The 16,227-nt window shown below is 49.3% G+C and overlaps 1 protein-coding gene across 1 annotated transcript in view; it reads right to left on the bottom strand.

Moving 5' to 3' along the window:
* Positions 1-1,914: 1,914 nt before the first annotated feature.
* The window catches only part of flncb (filamin C, gamma b (actin binding protein 280)), a 69,644-nt gene continuing 55,331 nt past the window's right edge, over positions 1,915-16,227 (bottom strand). The window contains exons 38-49 of the mRNA XM_038812220.1: positions 15,939-16,142; positions 13,641-13,793; positions 12,678-12,800; positions 11,847-12,086; positions 10,756-11,025; positions 9,707-9,844; positions 8,857-8,972; positions 8,199-8,331; positions 5,659-5,835; positions 5,027-5,245; positions 3,209-3,412; positions 1,915-3,071 (exon numbers count right to left, since the gene is read on the bottom strand). Coding sequence (XP_038668148.1) covers positions 2,884-3,071; positions 3,209-3,412; positions 5,027-5,245; positions 5,659-5,835; positions 8,199-8,331; positions 8,857-8,972; positions 9,707-9,844; positions 10,756-11,025; positions 11,847-12,086; positions 12,678-12,800; positions 13,641-13,793; positions 15,939-16,142 — 2,165 coding nt within the window. The 3' untranslated portion in view covers positions 1,915-2,883. The remainder of the gene's footprint in view (positions 3,072-3,208; positions 3,413-5,026; positions 5,246-5,658; positions 5,836-8,198; positions 8,332-8,856; positions 8,973-9,706; positions 9,845-10,755; positions 11,026-11,846; positions 12,087-12,677; positions 12,801-13,640; positions 13,794-15,938; positions 16,143-16,227) is intronic.

Genomic DNA, 16,227 nt, shown 5'->3' with positions numbered 1-16,227 from the left:
ACACTGGGAGAATGTGCAAACTCCTAACAGCTACCAAAGTCCGGAATTGAACGCAGGTGCCGGACACTGAGGCAGCAGTACTAACTCCAGGCATGGTAAAGTAATAGTTTGTCAGCATAGAAGACCAAAAGGTCTTTACGCGTGTCCAGTCAGAGGCCAACACCGAAGGCTGTGGGATACCTACTCCGTAATCTCAAGACCGAGTTGGTGAGAATCGAGTGTCACGAGTCATAGGAGTTTTGCAGCCCATCAAGCACCTATTCCAATCCCATTTTCCAGCACTTTGTCCATAGCCTTGTATGCAATGGCATTTCAAGTGCTCATCTAAATACTTCTTGAGGGCTCCTGCCTGAGGGCTCCCACCTCTGCCACCTTTTCAGGCAGAGTTCCAGATTCCAACCACCCACTGGGTGAAAAAAATTTTCCTTGTCTCTAAACTCCCTGCCCATTACCTTAAATCTATGTCTCGGTTATTGACCCTCTGCGTATCTTCCTATCCACCCACCCTATGTTCCTCAATTTTATACACTTCAATCAGGTTCACCCTAAGCCTGCTCTGGGGAAAACACCCCCAGCCTCTCTTCATAGCTGAAATAATCCAGCCCAGGCAACATCCTGGTACGTCTCCTCCACACTCTCGCCAATACAATCACTTTGTTTTGATAAGTGTGGTGACCAGAACTGCACACAGTACTCCAGCTGGGGCCTAACCAGTGTTTTATACAGCTCCAGCATAACCTCCACGCTTGTATATTCAATGCCTTGGTTAAAGGCAAGAATCCCACAGGCCGCCTTTACCACCTTATCTACCTGTCCTGCCGACTTCAGAGATTTGTGAACGTGCACACCAAGCTCTTATTTGTCATTCTTATGCACAACCAGCCCATATATATTGTCCTGTAATCCAAGGCCTTGCTCCCATGTCATCTGCAAACTTACTCATCATACCCCCATACTACACCAGATCACTAATGTATAGTACAAACAAGGGACCCAGCACCAATCCCTGCAGGACACCATTGGACAGTCTTCCAGTCACAAAATCGACCTTCAATCATCACTCTCTGCCTCCGACCACTAAGCCAGTTTTGGATCCAATTTACCAAACTGCTGTAGAGCCCATGGTCTCTTAACTTCATCAGCCTGCCATGTGCAATCTCCTCAAAAGCCTTATTAAAGTCTACATCAACTACACCTAGTCACTTCCTCAAGAAATTCAAATCAAGTTTGTAAGACATGATCTGCCTTTGACATAGCTATGCTGACTATGCTTGATTACTCCGTGACTCTCCTTTCTATCCCTCAATGTTTTCCAGTAGTTTCCCTTCCACTGAAGTCAGACTCACTGGCCTGTAATTTCCTGATTTTCCCCCGCACCCCTTCTTGAATAATGGCACATTTCCTGCGACCAGAGAAGATTGGAACATTTTTGTCAGAGCCGACGCAATCTCCTCCCTCATCTCCCACAGCAACCCGAGATATGTCTCATCAGGCACCAAGGATTTATCCACTTTTAGGCCCGTTAAAACTGTTGTTCAAGTGTATCACAATGAGCCTCCCTGATTTTTATATCTTCATCTTTAATCTCCTTCGTGAACACAGATGCAAAGTATTCATTTAAAACCTCACCTATATCTTCCGGTTCCTCACACAAACTGATCCCTACTGGGTCCAAACGCTTACCCTGGTCAACCTCCTGCCCTTAATATACGCTGAATATAAGCTTCTAAAACACACTTGGATTTTGTGCTGAAGGTCGTGTTCAGCTCCACAGTTGGTGACATCGATCTTAAAGCTTCTGGATTCCTGATCCTGTTCCAACCTACTGTCATTACAAAGATGGAGCCTGATGGTGTCAGTTACCTCCAGGTGAAGAAATACGCGAGAGAGAGAGAGAGAGACACACACAAAGAATTGGTGGCGAGTTAGCAGGTATATTTTATTATTCTGCTATTTCTTGCCAGACATAGGTTAAATGTATCAAACGCATGGGAATAACACTTTCATACAAACAGTTCTCTAGAAATGGACAGTGTACACAACTTCAAACACTGCCACCCACATCCCCAAGGGCACACCCCACATGTTGTCACCATCACGCAGTCTAGCTTGTTTCCATGAGCATAGCAGTCCAGCAGCCAATCATCTTCCTCCAAACTGTCAGTGCAGGTCAGTATCAGGTCAAGGGTCATGCTGAAGTTTGAGGGAACAGCGGGTTGACCATCAAGTGAAGGGGGAAAAGAGAGGAAGGGGAGGACAGAGTGTTGATGGATTCTTTATGGGGACCCCCTTACTAACAACTAGGTCCAGAGGCAAATCCTGTAGCTCCGTGCAGTGCTGCACCACAGGCTCCACCCCAGGAGGAGAGGACCACATGACAGCTCACCCCTTACCCCAGCAACACCACACTGGCCCATCAGACTGGGGAGCAGACGACGAAGCTTTGACACAAAATCCTGAACAAGTTCTGAAAACCTTCGAGTCTCCTGTTACAGGAGCTGAAAGTTAATGTACAGGTGAAACGCTCATACTCTGCCCACAAGGAGCTGCAATAGGCCAGCCTGGGGCTGGAGCACCACAGAAGGGGGTTGTGGAGACAGTTACTATACCCAATACTCTCCTGCAACACCCTTCAAAAAAAAACATACAAAAATACTTCAACAGCTTTTGCGTTACTAGGGAAACTCTTCCAAAAGGAGGAGGAATTGCTAATCATTATGACAAATTCAGGCAGTTTTCAAGTCTATTTGGTGTGCAGTTATTTCCCCCCAGAAACACCTCCCCTCAACCCTGTACTTTGGTTTTTAAATTAAAAATTTGTGAATTTTTGATAGTTCGGATCCTCCAAGATGTGCGTGAAGACTCCATTTGTTGATCAGCCGCTCATGGGACGGTTGCATGGAAGGGGCTGCCAGTCACACTCTCATCTCCCCACTTGACGATCAGTATGTAGTCGCCCTTCTCCTTCACGGTGTACGTGACATTATAAACCCTGTTTCCCATGTGTTTCACATACACCTCCTCACAGGGAGTCTTCGGACCGTGAACCCCCACCATCAACATGTTGGTTCCTGGAATGAACAAGATCGGGTTACTTCTTGGGTCACAGGGTGAGCATCCCACCGCACAAATGACCCCTCTCGCAGTCAGAGGCCTGATCCCCCACCGCTCTGATGCCCCAGCTCCCCGGTGACCTCTTGACACCTACCTGCTTGGCTGCAGTCCACCGTAAAGTTGTTCTTCTGCCCAATGAAAGCCTTGGTCAGGCCAGGTCCTCGAGCTACCACCTTGCTAGCGTCAGATGCAAACTTGGGCATGGTTCCAAACCGGCCTACCGAGGACGACTTGGTGACTGTTTCAACCAGGACAGTGGATGTTTCATGTAAACTGTGACCCCCAGAAAGGCGGACGCCTGGAACAGGAAACAAAGGCAACCTAGGAGTTAGTCTGGTGTTCATCTCCCCTGCCCTTGGCACAGACCATAGCACCTAGTTCCCTCAGAGCACAGCTCTTCCTGCAGTCCTGCAACCTCAGCTCCCCTCCAGCACTTGACCAGGTCTCCCAGGGCCCGAGATTTCCTTCAAACGTTTACATAAGAACTAGGAGCAGGAGTAGGCCATCTGACCCCTCGAGCCTGCTCCGCCATTCAATAAGATCATGGCGGATCTTTTTGTGGACTCAGCTCCACTTACCTGCCCACTCACCGTAACCTTTTATTCCTTCTACGTTCAAAAATCTATCTACCTTTACCTTAAAAAGATTTAACGAGTTAGCCTCAACTGCCTCACTGGGCAAGGGATTCCACAGGTTCACGGCCCTTTGGGTGAAGTTCCTCCTCAACTTAGCCTCCACATTAGGGGGAGCAGATTTAGGGCTATGCCCCCTAGTTCTAGTTTCATCCGCGTGGAAACAACCTCCCTGCTTCTATCCTATCTGTTCCCTTCAGAATTTTATGTGTTTCAAAAGATCCCCCCTCATTTTTCTAAATTCCAATGAGTATAGTCCCAGTCTGCAGAGTCTCCCCTCATAAGCCAATCCTCTCAACTCCGGAATCAACCTCGTGAATCTCCTCTGCACACCCTCCAGTGCCAGCACGTCCTTTCTCAAGTTTCACAGTACCCTAGATATGGCCTCACCAGCACCCTACACAGCTGCAACATAACCTCCCTGCTTTTAAACTCCATCCCTCTAGCAATGAAGGACAAAATTCCATTTGCCTTCTTAATTATCTGCTGCACCTGCAAAACAACTTTGAGATTAATGCACAAGGACACCCAGGTCCCTCTGCACAGCAGCATGCTGCAATTTTTTACCATTTAAATAATAGTGTATTTTGCTGTTATTCCTACCAAAATGGACGACCGCACATTTATCAACATTGACTCCATCTGCCAGACCCTTGTCCACTCAAAATATCGAGATCCCTCCGCAGACTTTGTGTCCTCTGCACACTTGGCTCTACCACTCATTAGTTTCATCTGTGAACTTTGACACATTACACTTGCTCCCCAACTCCAGATCATCTACGTAAATTGTAAACAATTGCAGACCCAACACTGATCCCTAAGGCACACCACTAGCCACTGTTTGCCAGCCAGAAAAACACCCATTTATCCCCACTCTTTTCTTTCAGTCAGTTAAACAATCTTCTATCCGTGCACATATATTACCCATAATGCCATGTGCCTTTATCGTATGCAGTAGCCTTTTGTGCGGCACCTTGTCGAATGCCTTATGGATCCAGATACACCACATCCACCAGTTCCCCGTGTAACAGAGTGAGGATCAAGCAGTGGACTTTACCCAGATATTAGCCATCAAACCTATGCCCCAGCGGGAGCCAGTGCACGAGTAAACCTATGCCCCAGTGGGAGACATTGTCTGGGTAATCCCATGCCCCAGAGGGCTATAGCTTGAGGAACCTGTGCCCCAGTGAATGTGGCAGTTCCCATGGAACCTGTGCCCCAGTAAACTAGGTGCCCATGCCCTAGAGAGCCAGTGCCCACGATGTCCCAGCCCTGCTCACCTGTGACCTTGGCCTTAAATGGACTCCCAACGATATGCTGAGGTCCACCATATTTGATGGAGATGAGGTAGTTTCCAGGTGCCATTGGTGTGTAGGTGACCTTATAACCCTCAGGACAGTCCTGGCAATCCATCTTCACCTTGGAAGGGCCATCAATGGTGACAGAAAGAGCACCAGCCCCAGCATCACATGTATTGACAATAAACTCGGAGGGGACCCCTAGACAGAGAGAAAACAAAGGGTGTTACTACGGAAACTCAGTGCCTGCACAGCAACAAACCCAGCAATCATAGTTGAACCTCACAATCACACAGCTAGAGCCTGCTATAAAATATCCAAACCCCAACCTCTTCCAATTAAACATCAGACCCCCTCAGTTGGATTCTAGTTGCAGGTTACTCTTAAGCATTAAAAAAATTCTATATACAAAACCCTCCCACTCCCCAAGCACTTCAATTAGATTACAACCTGTAAGTCACTCCTGGGTATCTGTTATTTAAATATAAACTCCTGCCACACCCCTTGATTCGATTCCGGACTAACCTGTTGCTGAGTATCCACTGTTTTATATATTCCATTTGTTATTACCTGAAGGATACACTATTAGGTCAGTTATACTCAAGGAATTGTACCTGTGACTCCTCCTTCTAATCCTGGGCCGTAGGCAGAGACTAGGCCGGGATCCCCAGTCTGTCCTGGCTCTCCCACGCGGATCCTGAAGGGGCTGCCTGGGATGTGGCTGGAGTTGAACTTGACATCTATCGAGTGGACACCGTTTTCACGTGGAATGAAACGGATTTCGAAGTTATCTATGAATAGAAAAAGATATTTTAAGGTAAAAGCAAAACACTAAAAACCGGACGTGAAGACAGAAAATGCTGGAAATGGCATAATCTGCAGAGACAGACACAGAGTTAATGTCTCCCTTTGGTTAAAATGAAAACTCATCTAACTAAAACACTGGTTCCATGTCTCTCGCCCTGGATGCTGTCCAAACTGCTGAGTCTTCCCAGCATTTTCCATAAATTACTTGAGAGCAGAGGGTGTGGAGCCTGCCCCTTGTGCTGTACAACAGCATAGAATGTTCTGGACCCTGCACCAGCAGCCCTCGCCCCGTATCTTCTCTTGCACCGCAGTTCCCTGGCCAGCAGAGGTTTCGGAATTGCTCGGAACGCCAGCAATGGCATCTCTGTTGAAGTAGCTCATCCACCCACCCGAGCTGACACACTCCATCCCTCGCCATGTACTTCACCCCCCAGGATAGGAGGAGAGGAGCATAAACCTAGCCCCCTACTTATCCAGACAGGGATTCTTTGAATGAGAGTTAGGAGTGGAATTCCATTCAGAGGAATAACGGAGTGCTGTCCAGACAGATCACAAGAAACTGGAAATAATAAACATGTCCTAAAGCATGTGTGTGCAATCGCTCCCCTTCCTCCTAGAAACAGGGCAGTGAGAAAGAGCTTGAAGATGATGCCAGGAAGGTGTCCGACTTACTCCCTTACCCATTAATATCACACCCAGTCTACTCATACGCCCCCTGCTCACTCCACATACCCTTCAACAACTCACATTCCTGCTCTTTAGTGTTTTACTTGGAAATCCTCAGCCACCCTTATTCTAGTATTTCAGGCATTGTCAAACCCACTTCCGTCTCCAATGATCAGGCTGAACTGCCATTCACCAGCAGGTGGCACTGTCGATGCAGGGGTCAGAGATAAATGTCTGAGAAAAACGCAAGAAGAGCGTGCAGGGGGGCCGAGAGAGAGGAGGGGGTGAGAGAGAGAGAGAGAGAGAGAGAGAAAGAGCAGGGGAACACAGAGAGAGAGAGAGAGAGAGAGGGAGAGGGGGGGGGGGGGGGGCGCAGAGAGAGAGAGAGAGAGAGAGAGAGAGAGTGTGTGGGGAGGGGAGAAAGAGAGAGGGGAGTGGGTGGGGGAGAAATGAGAGACACGCATAGGTGAAGATGAGACACACGAGGAAGCTTTGGGCAAATCCCACAACCAGAGCAAACAATGGAACAAAAAGCTGCAGAAAGATGCGAGGAGAGCCTGGAAGGGGTTAAAGTGACCTTGTTCTGTCCTTCGAGAAGTTTGAGAGAGTTATTGGAGACTGCTGGGGCCTGGATCTCATGTTACAGCTTAAGCCCCAGGCAGCTGCTGTGTGAGAGCTCACAGTGAACGGTGTGGGAATGAGCAGTTATTCTGGGTCAGGTCAATGACACCCCACTGCTAAGTCTTCCACATCCGTCTAGACTGGTTCCCACCTCCCTGTCCCCCTCACACATGTCTGCTCTGTTGCAAGGTTACCTCCCACCGGCACCGTTCCTGTGGGAGACGGAAGTTCAGACAACGTTTCTGTAATCCGTTTATTCCCTCGTGAGTTTCCGCACAAGAATTCCATGCTCCGAGTTTACACGCCAGTGCCTCATCGGAACCTCATCCTGAATCAGACAGAATCAAATTCTGCCTGTTCATTACAGCGAGTCTAGATTAACTGTACATGGCTGGGTATGGGACAGCGAGGGGTGTCCGATTACACCAGAGTTAGAGAGGGAGGATAGGACAGCGAGGGGTGTCTGATTGCACCAGAGTTAGAGACGGAGGATAGGGAATGACCGTAAAATATAGGAGCAGAATTTGGGCCAATCGACCCATTGAGTCTCCTCCGCCATCCAATCGACCCATTGAGTCTCCTCCGCTATCCAATCGTGGTCGATAGGTTTACCATTGCCTTCTCCCCGTAACCCCTGATCCTCTTGAGACGAGCAAGAGGCGACTTGATTGAATCATACAAGATCCTGAGGCGTCTTTACAGGGTGGATGTGGAGAGAATGTTTTGTCTTGTAGGAGAATCTTGAACTAGGGGGTCACAGAAGCGGTTGCTCATTGAAACAGAAAAGGGTCAAATTAATTCACTCAGAGGGTATAGAGTCTTTGAATATTTTTAAGGCAGATAGATTTGTGGTTAAGGAACGGGGTGAAAGGTTATCAGGGGTAGGAAGTTACTCGCAGATCCGCGATTATCTTTTTTTAAATGGCAGAACAGGCTCAAGGGGGTCGAGTGGCCTCCTTCTGCACTGTAAATTCTACACTGCTGATACAAGAGGGAGAGGGACAAAAGCAAGGAGTATAGAAGTCACCCCAACAACACTTTCCATTCACTGGTCACTCACCGACATCCACTTCAGACACATAACATTCCTCCACAGACCCCGATGGGGTTCGAACCTTCGCATCAATCACCCCTCTTGCTCCATTCAGCTGAACCGCAAACGAGGCCTGTTGGTCAACCTGTAATCCAGACTCCTAGACAGATCAACAGACAACAACATCTTAGAAAACTCTCCATATCCACTGGCCAAAAGGTCAGCAACCCTCAAATTAGATACAGGTCAAAGCCCCCCCCGGGGGCAAACAACTCCTCACACACACTCCTTTTCCTTCCCACCCCCCACACACACACACACACTCTCATTGAACACGCCCAGGCCATGGATTAAATACAGAGCTAAATCCCTCTATTACCATTTCCAACATTTATCACCCTGGGCCCACACAGATCAAAAGGCTCTTGGGTTGCGTCCCAGGAATTTTATGGATTGTTTTGTGCTCAACTGTTGGCAATGAATTTCTGCAAAACTGGTAGCCAATGCAGGAGGAGGACAGGCCAGGACTAACCAGGAGTAGTGAGGGACACCACTCCAGATTCCAGAATCCTCTCACCGCGCCCTTCTGTCTCCCTCCAACTGGTTCTGATCTCCATACCGTTACTCCCTCCTGCCCCCACCTCCCCCCTCAACCTCTGGGACACAGCTCTCCCCGGGTCCTTACCTGGAGACTGGTTACGGTCAGTCTGCGGGCAGCGTCGGAGGGCGAGGCAATTGGGACAACAAATGGCGAGTCAGGGATGTGCTCGTCATTGAACTTGATGGATACCTCATAGTCACCTGGAAAAGAGAGAGGAACTCAAAATCAGGTCAATGGGCATGGATTCACTCGTTCCCTGGTGCACAGCTGCAACTGTACAGGAAACCAGCACCTGAATCACTGAAACTACATCCACCACATACCCAATGTCAGTTCACATCCAGCATGCACAGGATAGGTAGTTGGACAAAGCACCCACACTATCCATCAAGTACTCCCCAGGGCAGCTGGAGAACAGGTTAGATGAGTAAAATTTCTTCTACACTCCCAGGGCAGTTACAATACAGAGCAAGTCAGTAAAGCTCGCTGTATAGCACAAGGGAACATGTAGGGATTCCCCATTGAAAATGACCTTAAAGAACTGCAGTGAGTCAGTCACGATATTTAATGGTTATATTGTACCTTGAACTGAACTATACTTTTAATTGTGTTGTGATATATTTTTTGTAAAAGCAACTGAAGTGACTCGATAGGGAATTGTGATTTGAACAATCATTGACCGAGTGTTTTTTATCCCAAAGGTTTGGAAAGGGATCAAATTGCTTCAGCGGAAATCTAGCAGAGTTCCCAAACAGGCAACCCGCTGAGCAAGAAGGAAAAGATAACACCTTCGCAGAATTCCAGAGGCCCCATGGGAGGGTTGAGAAAACAATAATGTGTCAAACTGAGGCAAAACAGCCGAGCACAGATTCCTACAAAAATGATACACGGGGTGACCAAAACTCCCAGATGATTCAGTGTCCACTTTACTGACCGGGTTCTTGTACGATGTAGGAAACGCCGCATGATCCATCCTTACGATCTTCAAATGAGATTTCAGCTTTGCTTGGGCCTTCCACGGCAATGGACAGGCCACCGGCTCCAGCCTCACGGGTCCAGATACTGAACTCAGCTACAGGCAGAGGGAGAGAGAGAGAGAGAGAGAGAGAGGGAGGGGGGAGGGAGAGAGGGAGAGTTAAAGCAGAAAAGTGCAGGAGGGTTGAATCTGTTCTGACCCATCCCCACCCTACTCTGCCCACCAATCAAATCCCACCTTGGAGACTGACCCCTCACCCACCCCACCTCCCAGGAATTATTCTCCGCTCCCCACACCGGGTGGGAGAATCACGGGAGGGCCGGGCAACTAATTTCACGCCCCCCGCGATTCTCCCACCCCCCACTAGGAAGAATCGACGCTCGCCGTTTTTCACGGCGACCGGTGATTCTCCGACCCGGATGGGCCGAGCGGCCTGCCGTTCGCGACCGTTTCACGACGGCGGCAACCACACCTGGTCGCTGCCGTCGTGAACATGGGCGGCAAAGGTCCGTTTGAAGCTTGTGGGGGGCAGAGAGGGGAGTGAGCACCACGGCCGTGCTAGGGAGGGGACTGGCCCGCGATCGGTGCGCGCCGATCGTCGGGCCGGCGTCTCAAAGCAACGCACTCTTTCCCCTCCACCGCCCCGCAAGATCAAGCCGCCACGTCTTGCGGGGCAGCGGAGGGGAAGACGGCCACCGCGCATGCGCGGGTTGGAGCCGTCAGCCGTCGTTACGTCAGCCGCGCATGCACAGGTTGGAGCCGGCCAACCTGCGCATGCGCGGCTGACGTCACATAGGCGCCGCCGCCGATGCGTCAAGGCCGTCGGCCGAGAATAGCAGAGCGCCGCTCCTCGCCCCCCCCCGGGTGGGGGCGAATACGGTGAGAGGAGCGGCTCCGAGGCCGTCGTGAAACTTGGCCGAGTTCACGACGGCCTTCACGATTTTTCCCAGGAGCGGAGAATTCCGCCCACAATCTTTGAAACATACAGGTGACCATTGGAAACTCACCAGTCACTGCAGCGATTCCCCGCTCCAAACCAGACCCACCAGCACGGACCTTGTGAGACCCTCCCTCGCCCAGTGGCCCAACCGTGAACTGGAAGGGGCTGCCGGGGACGTGTTGGCCTCGATACTTGACGTTGACAGTGTGTGAGCCCATCTCCTGTGGTATGAAGCGCACACTGTATGTGCTGTCATCTCCTTCGATAATCTCAGCTTCATCGATCTTCCCAGAGGGGCTGGTGACCTGTGCAGTCATCTCCTGGGCCCCAACCTCCACTGCCAAACAAACAACAGTACACAATTACAAATTAGCCATGCAGCAAAGCCTCTACTCTAAATACTGGATCACTCCCTCCCCTTTAAATATCAGGCACCCCTCGCCTTTAAATACTTCACCACTCCCTCCCTGAAACTCATGGGCGAGGGCAGATTATTGACCGGGATTGGAGACGAGTTGAGCAGAGTATGGATAATAGACAGGTATCCGGCAGGATTTAGTGTCCCACAGAGATCTCTATTGAAGCCTCAACTACTCACCATCTAAATCATTAACAGAGAGCTAACTTTGTCCAAAATTGCTGGTGACACAAAGATTGGCATCATTGTAAGCAAGTAGATGGAAACAAAAAATTAGAGTGAGGTATTAGTGAATGGCAAAACTGTGGCAAATGGATTTCAATATAAGCAAGTATTGGCTGAGGATAGAACAGGTTACTCTTTTTACATGGTGAAAAACTAGAAACAGTGAAGGCCCAAAGAGACTTGGGTCTACATACATTAGATTATTAAGATGTCCATGATCAGATACAGAAAATCATCAAAACGACTTTCCCTGGAATGATGATTAAAGGGGGTGATTTGATTGCTTTTCAAAAGCTATCAAAGGGAACAGATAGGATAGGTAGAGACAAAGTCTCTCCATTTGCTGGGGAATGAAAGGGAGACACACACACAATGTTGGGTCAATTCTATAATTTATATCAGAGTCACAGCGTAGCCGTGATCTCACTGGATGGCAGAGCAGGTTATATGGCCTCAGGCACTCCCTCCCCCCTCCCTTTTAAATACTGGCCCCGTTGCCTGTTGGTCTGACAAACCTTCGGCCCGTGGGATGTTGCTGAAGGTGCCCAGGCTGTCACGGCCCAGGAACTCGCCAAACACATTGTGGAAAGGATCCCCTCCGACCTGTGTGGACTCCTCCACTCGGACCTCTCTTTTGGTCTCTCCACCCCGGGTTTTGCTGATCTCTGTCCTCTCGGTGCGCGTGTAGGTGTGGCTACTACGTGTAAAGGTCCTCGTCAAACGTTCTTGTGCAGAAACCATTTGGAACCAGTTTCCTGGGGGAGGGAAGGAAGAGAGTACAGAAACCATCAATCCACTGTCGAAGCCTTCTCTCAAAAATCAGGGATATCCCACCCAGAATTTATATTTTAATCCAAAATAAACACATCATTGCATCTCCAGGACCGAGTCCCTGAAGCCTTCTGGTCATCGATCGTATGGTCAATTCTCCAATGATTCTGCAGCTGGTAACACTGGTCGCTTTGGCAGTGATGTAACTCTCTCAATGTGGAGGGTGATCAGACCCTCCAGCCATCTCACTCAATATAGGGAAAGCTGCTGTGCAAAATGTTCTGTCCATAATTCATGGGCCACCATCAGCAGCCAGCGGAATGATCTACCTTCAAGGAGAAGCTAGATAAGTGCAGGAGGAAAAAAGGAATAGAAGGTGATGTTGACAGGACGAAATGAAGAAAGGTGTCGAGGGCTGGTGCAGAAACTGCGAGATACCAAAAAAAACAGATCCTTAGATTATGGTCCTCAAAAAGCAGCCAAACTTTAGAGCTGCCTCCAGTCACTCAGACGTGCACCTCAATGCACACACGCACACACCGCTTAAACTCCCAGAATAAACTCCCTGGACATACCTGGAATCTTCAAGTTGAGGTCACAAGTGCTGCCCACTGTTGCAATCGAGGGAGCCTGGCGTCGCCTGGTGATGCTCTCTTTAATTCTTCCTTCGCCAGTTACCTTCACTGTAAAAGGACTTCCTACAACACAACAACAGGATCACAGTGACTCACAGGGTCATACGTTGACTCATCAGTCACATACTGAGTCGCCAGGTCAGAGCGTCTCACTGTTTGGGACTTGGGGCGGCACGGTGACACAGTGGTTACGACTGCTGTCTCACAGCTCCAGGGTCCCGCTTTCAATTCCGGTCTCGGGCGATTGTCTGAATGGAGTCTGCACGTTCTCCCAGTGTCTGCGTGGGTTTCCTCCGGGTGCTCCGGTTTCCTCCCACAGTCCAAAGTTGTGCAAGTAATAATAATAATAATAATAATAATAATAATCTTTATAGTGTCATAAATAGGCTTACATTAACACTGCAATGAAGTTACTATGAAAATTCCCACTAGTCGCCACATTCCGGCACCTGTTCGGGTACACAGAGAATTCAGAATGTCCCAATTACCCATCAAGCCCGTCTTTCGGGACGTGTGGGAGGAAACCGGAGCACCCGGAGGAAACTCATGCAGACCCGTGCAGACTCCACACAGAGAGTGACCCAATCGATGGGGTTATGGGAATAGAGCCGGGGAGTGGGACTAAGGAGAGCGCTCTTTCAGGGGGTCTGTGCAGACTCGATGGCCCGAATGGCCTCCTTCTGCACTATATAGATTCTATGATTCCTGCCACAATCTACATGCTGTTAAAACAGAAACTCTGCATCATCCCCCTCCCTCCCACTTTTCAGCACCGGTCGTGTTCAGCCCAGTGTCAGGTGTCCTTTATTGTGACCCTCAGGCCTGCCCCATAGGTTCCATACACTGGGTTCCAGACACTGGCTTGTTATTGTGCCAACCAGGCCTCGTTTCCCACTCCCTTACCTGGCACGTGATGGTCAGCAAATTTAATGTTGATGATGTAGTTGCCCGGTTCGGTTGGACAGTAGGTCACTTTGCATGTTCCATCCGCCTGATCCTCACAATTAATGTCAACTTTGCTGGGGCCCTCAATGGACAGACCGAGTCCTCCATAGCCTGAGAAACAAAGATAAAGAGGAATGGAGACTTTTTACTGTTTGGAAATCTCTCTTCCAGCGAGCAGAAGCTGGCACGGCTGAGTGGACAGATTTCTGATTGACAAGGGAGTCGGTGGTCATAGCATAAGGCCACAATCAGATCAGCCATGATCTTACTGAATAACAGGACAGGTTAAAGGGATCGAATGGCACACTCCTGCTCCTATTTCTTACACAAAGTAAGCCGGTGACAGACCAAAAGGGACCACCATCCCCTGATAAACTCAACCCCTCACGATATTTACTTCAAGTTTCATCTTATTTTAATTTTTCCAATGAATGGGCAATTTAGCGTGGCCAATCCACCTACCCTTTGGGTTGTGGGGGTGAGACCCACGCAGACACGGGGAGTGCGCGCAAACTCCACACAGCCAGTGATCCCGGGGCCGGGATTGAACCTGGGACCTCAGCACCGTGAGACAGCAGGGCTAACCCACTGCGCCACCCGGGTAAATTTACAATCTCCCCCCCCCCCCCATAAAGATTATTTAACTTGAATGCAGACCGTTCCTGTCTGCATGTAATGATCCCATTATCAATCAGCAATAAGACTGGTGATTGATCTAAAAATAGAACCGCATCCCATCATCTGAGTAAACATTGCCACTAAAGACCATTCAAGGCGGCACGGTGATTAGCACTGCTGCCTCACAGCACCTGGGACCCGAGTTCAATTCCAACCCCTGTCTGGGGTATTTGCACCTGTGTCTGCGTAGTGTCCCCTCCGGGCGCTCCGGTTTCCTCCCACAATCCAAAGATGTGCAGGTTAGGTGGACTGGCCATGATAAACTGGCCCTAGGTAAGGTTACAGGGACGGTGTGGGGTTTGGGCTTAGGTAGGGTGCTGTTTCAGAGGGTCGTTGCAGACTCAGTAGGCCGAATGGCCTCCTTCTGCACTGGAGGAATTCTATGATTCTATAAGGGACAATTTCCCTGCACTGAATTCATCCCTGGATTGCAAACAGGGGTCGATAGCACCGACACCTCTCCCACTAAGTCTACACAGAGCTGGGGGCAGTCAACCCTTGCTTTCTTTCATCTTACTGCCTAGTCTCAAAAAGGCTAAATCCAGGCGAACCCAGGAGTATAAGGTGTTAGTGAGGCCACACCTGGAGTATTGTGTTCAGTTTTGGTCTCCTAACCTGAGAACGGATGTACTGGCGCTGGAGGGTGTGCAGAGGAGATTCACAAGGTTAATCCCAGAGCTGAAGGGGTTGGATTACGAGGAGAGGTTGGGTAAATTGGGACTGTACTAGTTGGAATTTAGAAGGATGAGGGGGGATCTTATAGAAACATATAAAATTATGAAGGGAATAGATAGGATAGATGCAGGCAGGTTGTTTCCACTGGCGAGTGAAAGCAGAACTAGGGGGCATAGCCTCAAAATAAGGGGAAGTATTAGAATTAGAACAGTACAGCACAGAACAGGCCCTTCGGCCCTCGATGTTGTGCCGAGCAATGATCACCTTACTCAAGCCCACGTATCCACCCTATACCAGTAACCCAACAACCCCCATTAACCTTATTTTTGAGGACACAAAGGGCAATTTAGCCTGGCCAATCCACCTAACCCGCACATCTTTGGACTGTGGGAGGAAACCGGAGCACCCGGAGGAAACCCACGCACACACGGGGAGGATGTGCAGACTCCGCACAGACAGTGACCCAGCCGGGAATCGAACCTGGGACCCTGGAGCTGTGAAGCATTGATGCTAACCACCATGCTACCGTGCTGCCCCAAGTAGATTTAAGACTGAGTTTTGGAGGAACTTCTTCACCCAAAGGGTTGTGAATCTATGGAATTCCTTGCCCAGTGAAGCAGTTGAGGCTCCTTCATTAAATGTTTTTAAGGTAAAGATAGATAGTTTTTTGAAAAATAAAGGGATTAAGGGTTATGGTGTTCAGGCCGGAAAGTGGAGCTGAGTCCACAAAAGATCAGCCACGATCTCATTGAATGGCGGAGCAGGCTCGAGGGGCCAGATGGCCAACTCCTGCTCCTAGTTCTTATGTTCTTATACTACCACGGCTCAGATTGCCGATGTCAGTCTCAGGTCTGTATTGACGCTGTTCTATACAATAACGTACAGAATCTACAAAAGCCTTACCTGCGCCCCTCGTATCCACGATGAATTCGGACACCTCGAATGTTCGACCTTCCACCAGGCCCTTCCCAGAAACCTTGACTTTGCTGGCATTGCCAATCTCAGAGGCACCTACCATGATCTTGAAGGGGCTGTTTGTAATGTGCCGGCTGTTTTTCTTCACACTCACCACGTGCTCTCCTACCTCCTTTGGGGTGAATGAAATACCTGTTGACAAAGAAAAAAATCCTAGCTGAGTCATTCGGCAATGGCCGATTGCACTAGCTCACAGCACCTTATCAAACAAGGCCCT

This window comes from Scyliorhinus canicula, chromosome 11 (genome assembly GCF_902713615.1).
Source record: "Scyliorhinus canicula chromosome 11, sScyCan1.1, whole genome shotgun sequence".
Classification (NCBI taxonomy): Eukaryota; Metazoa; Chordata; class Chondrichthyes; order Carcharhiniformes; family Scyliorhinidae; genus Scyliorhinus; species Scyliorhinus canicula.
This window is presented reverse-complemented; position numbering and strand designations above follow the sequence as displayed.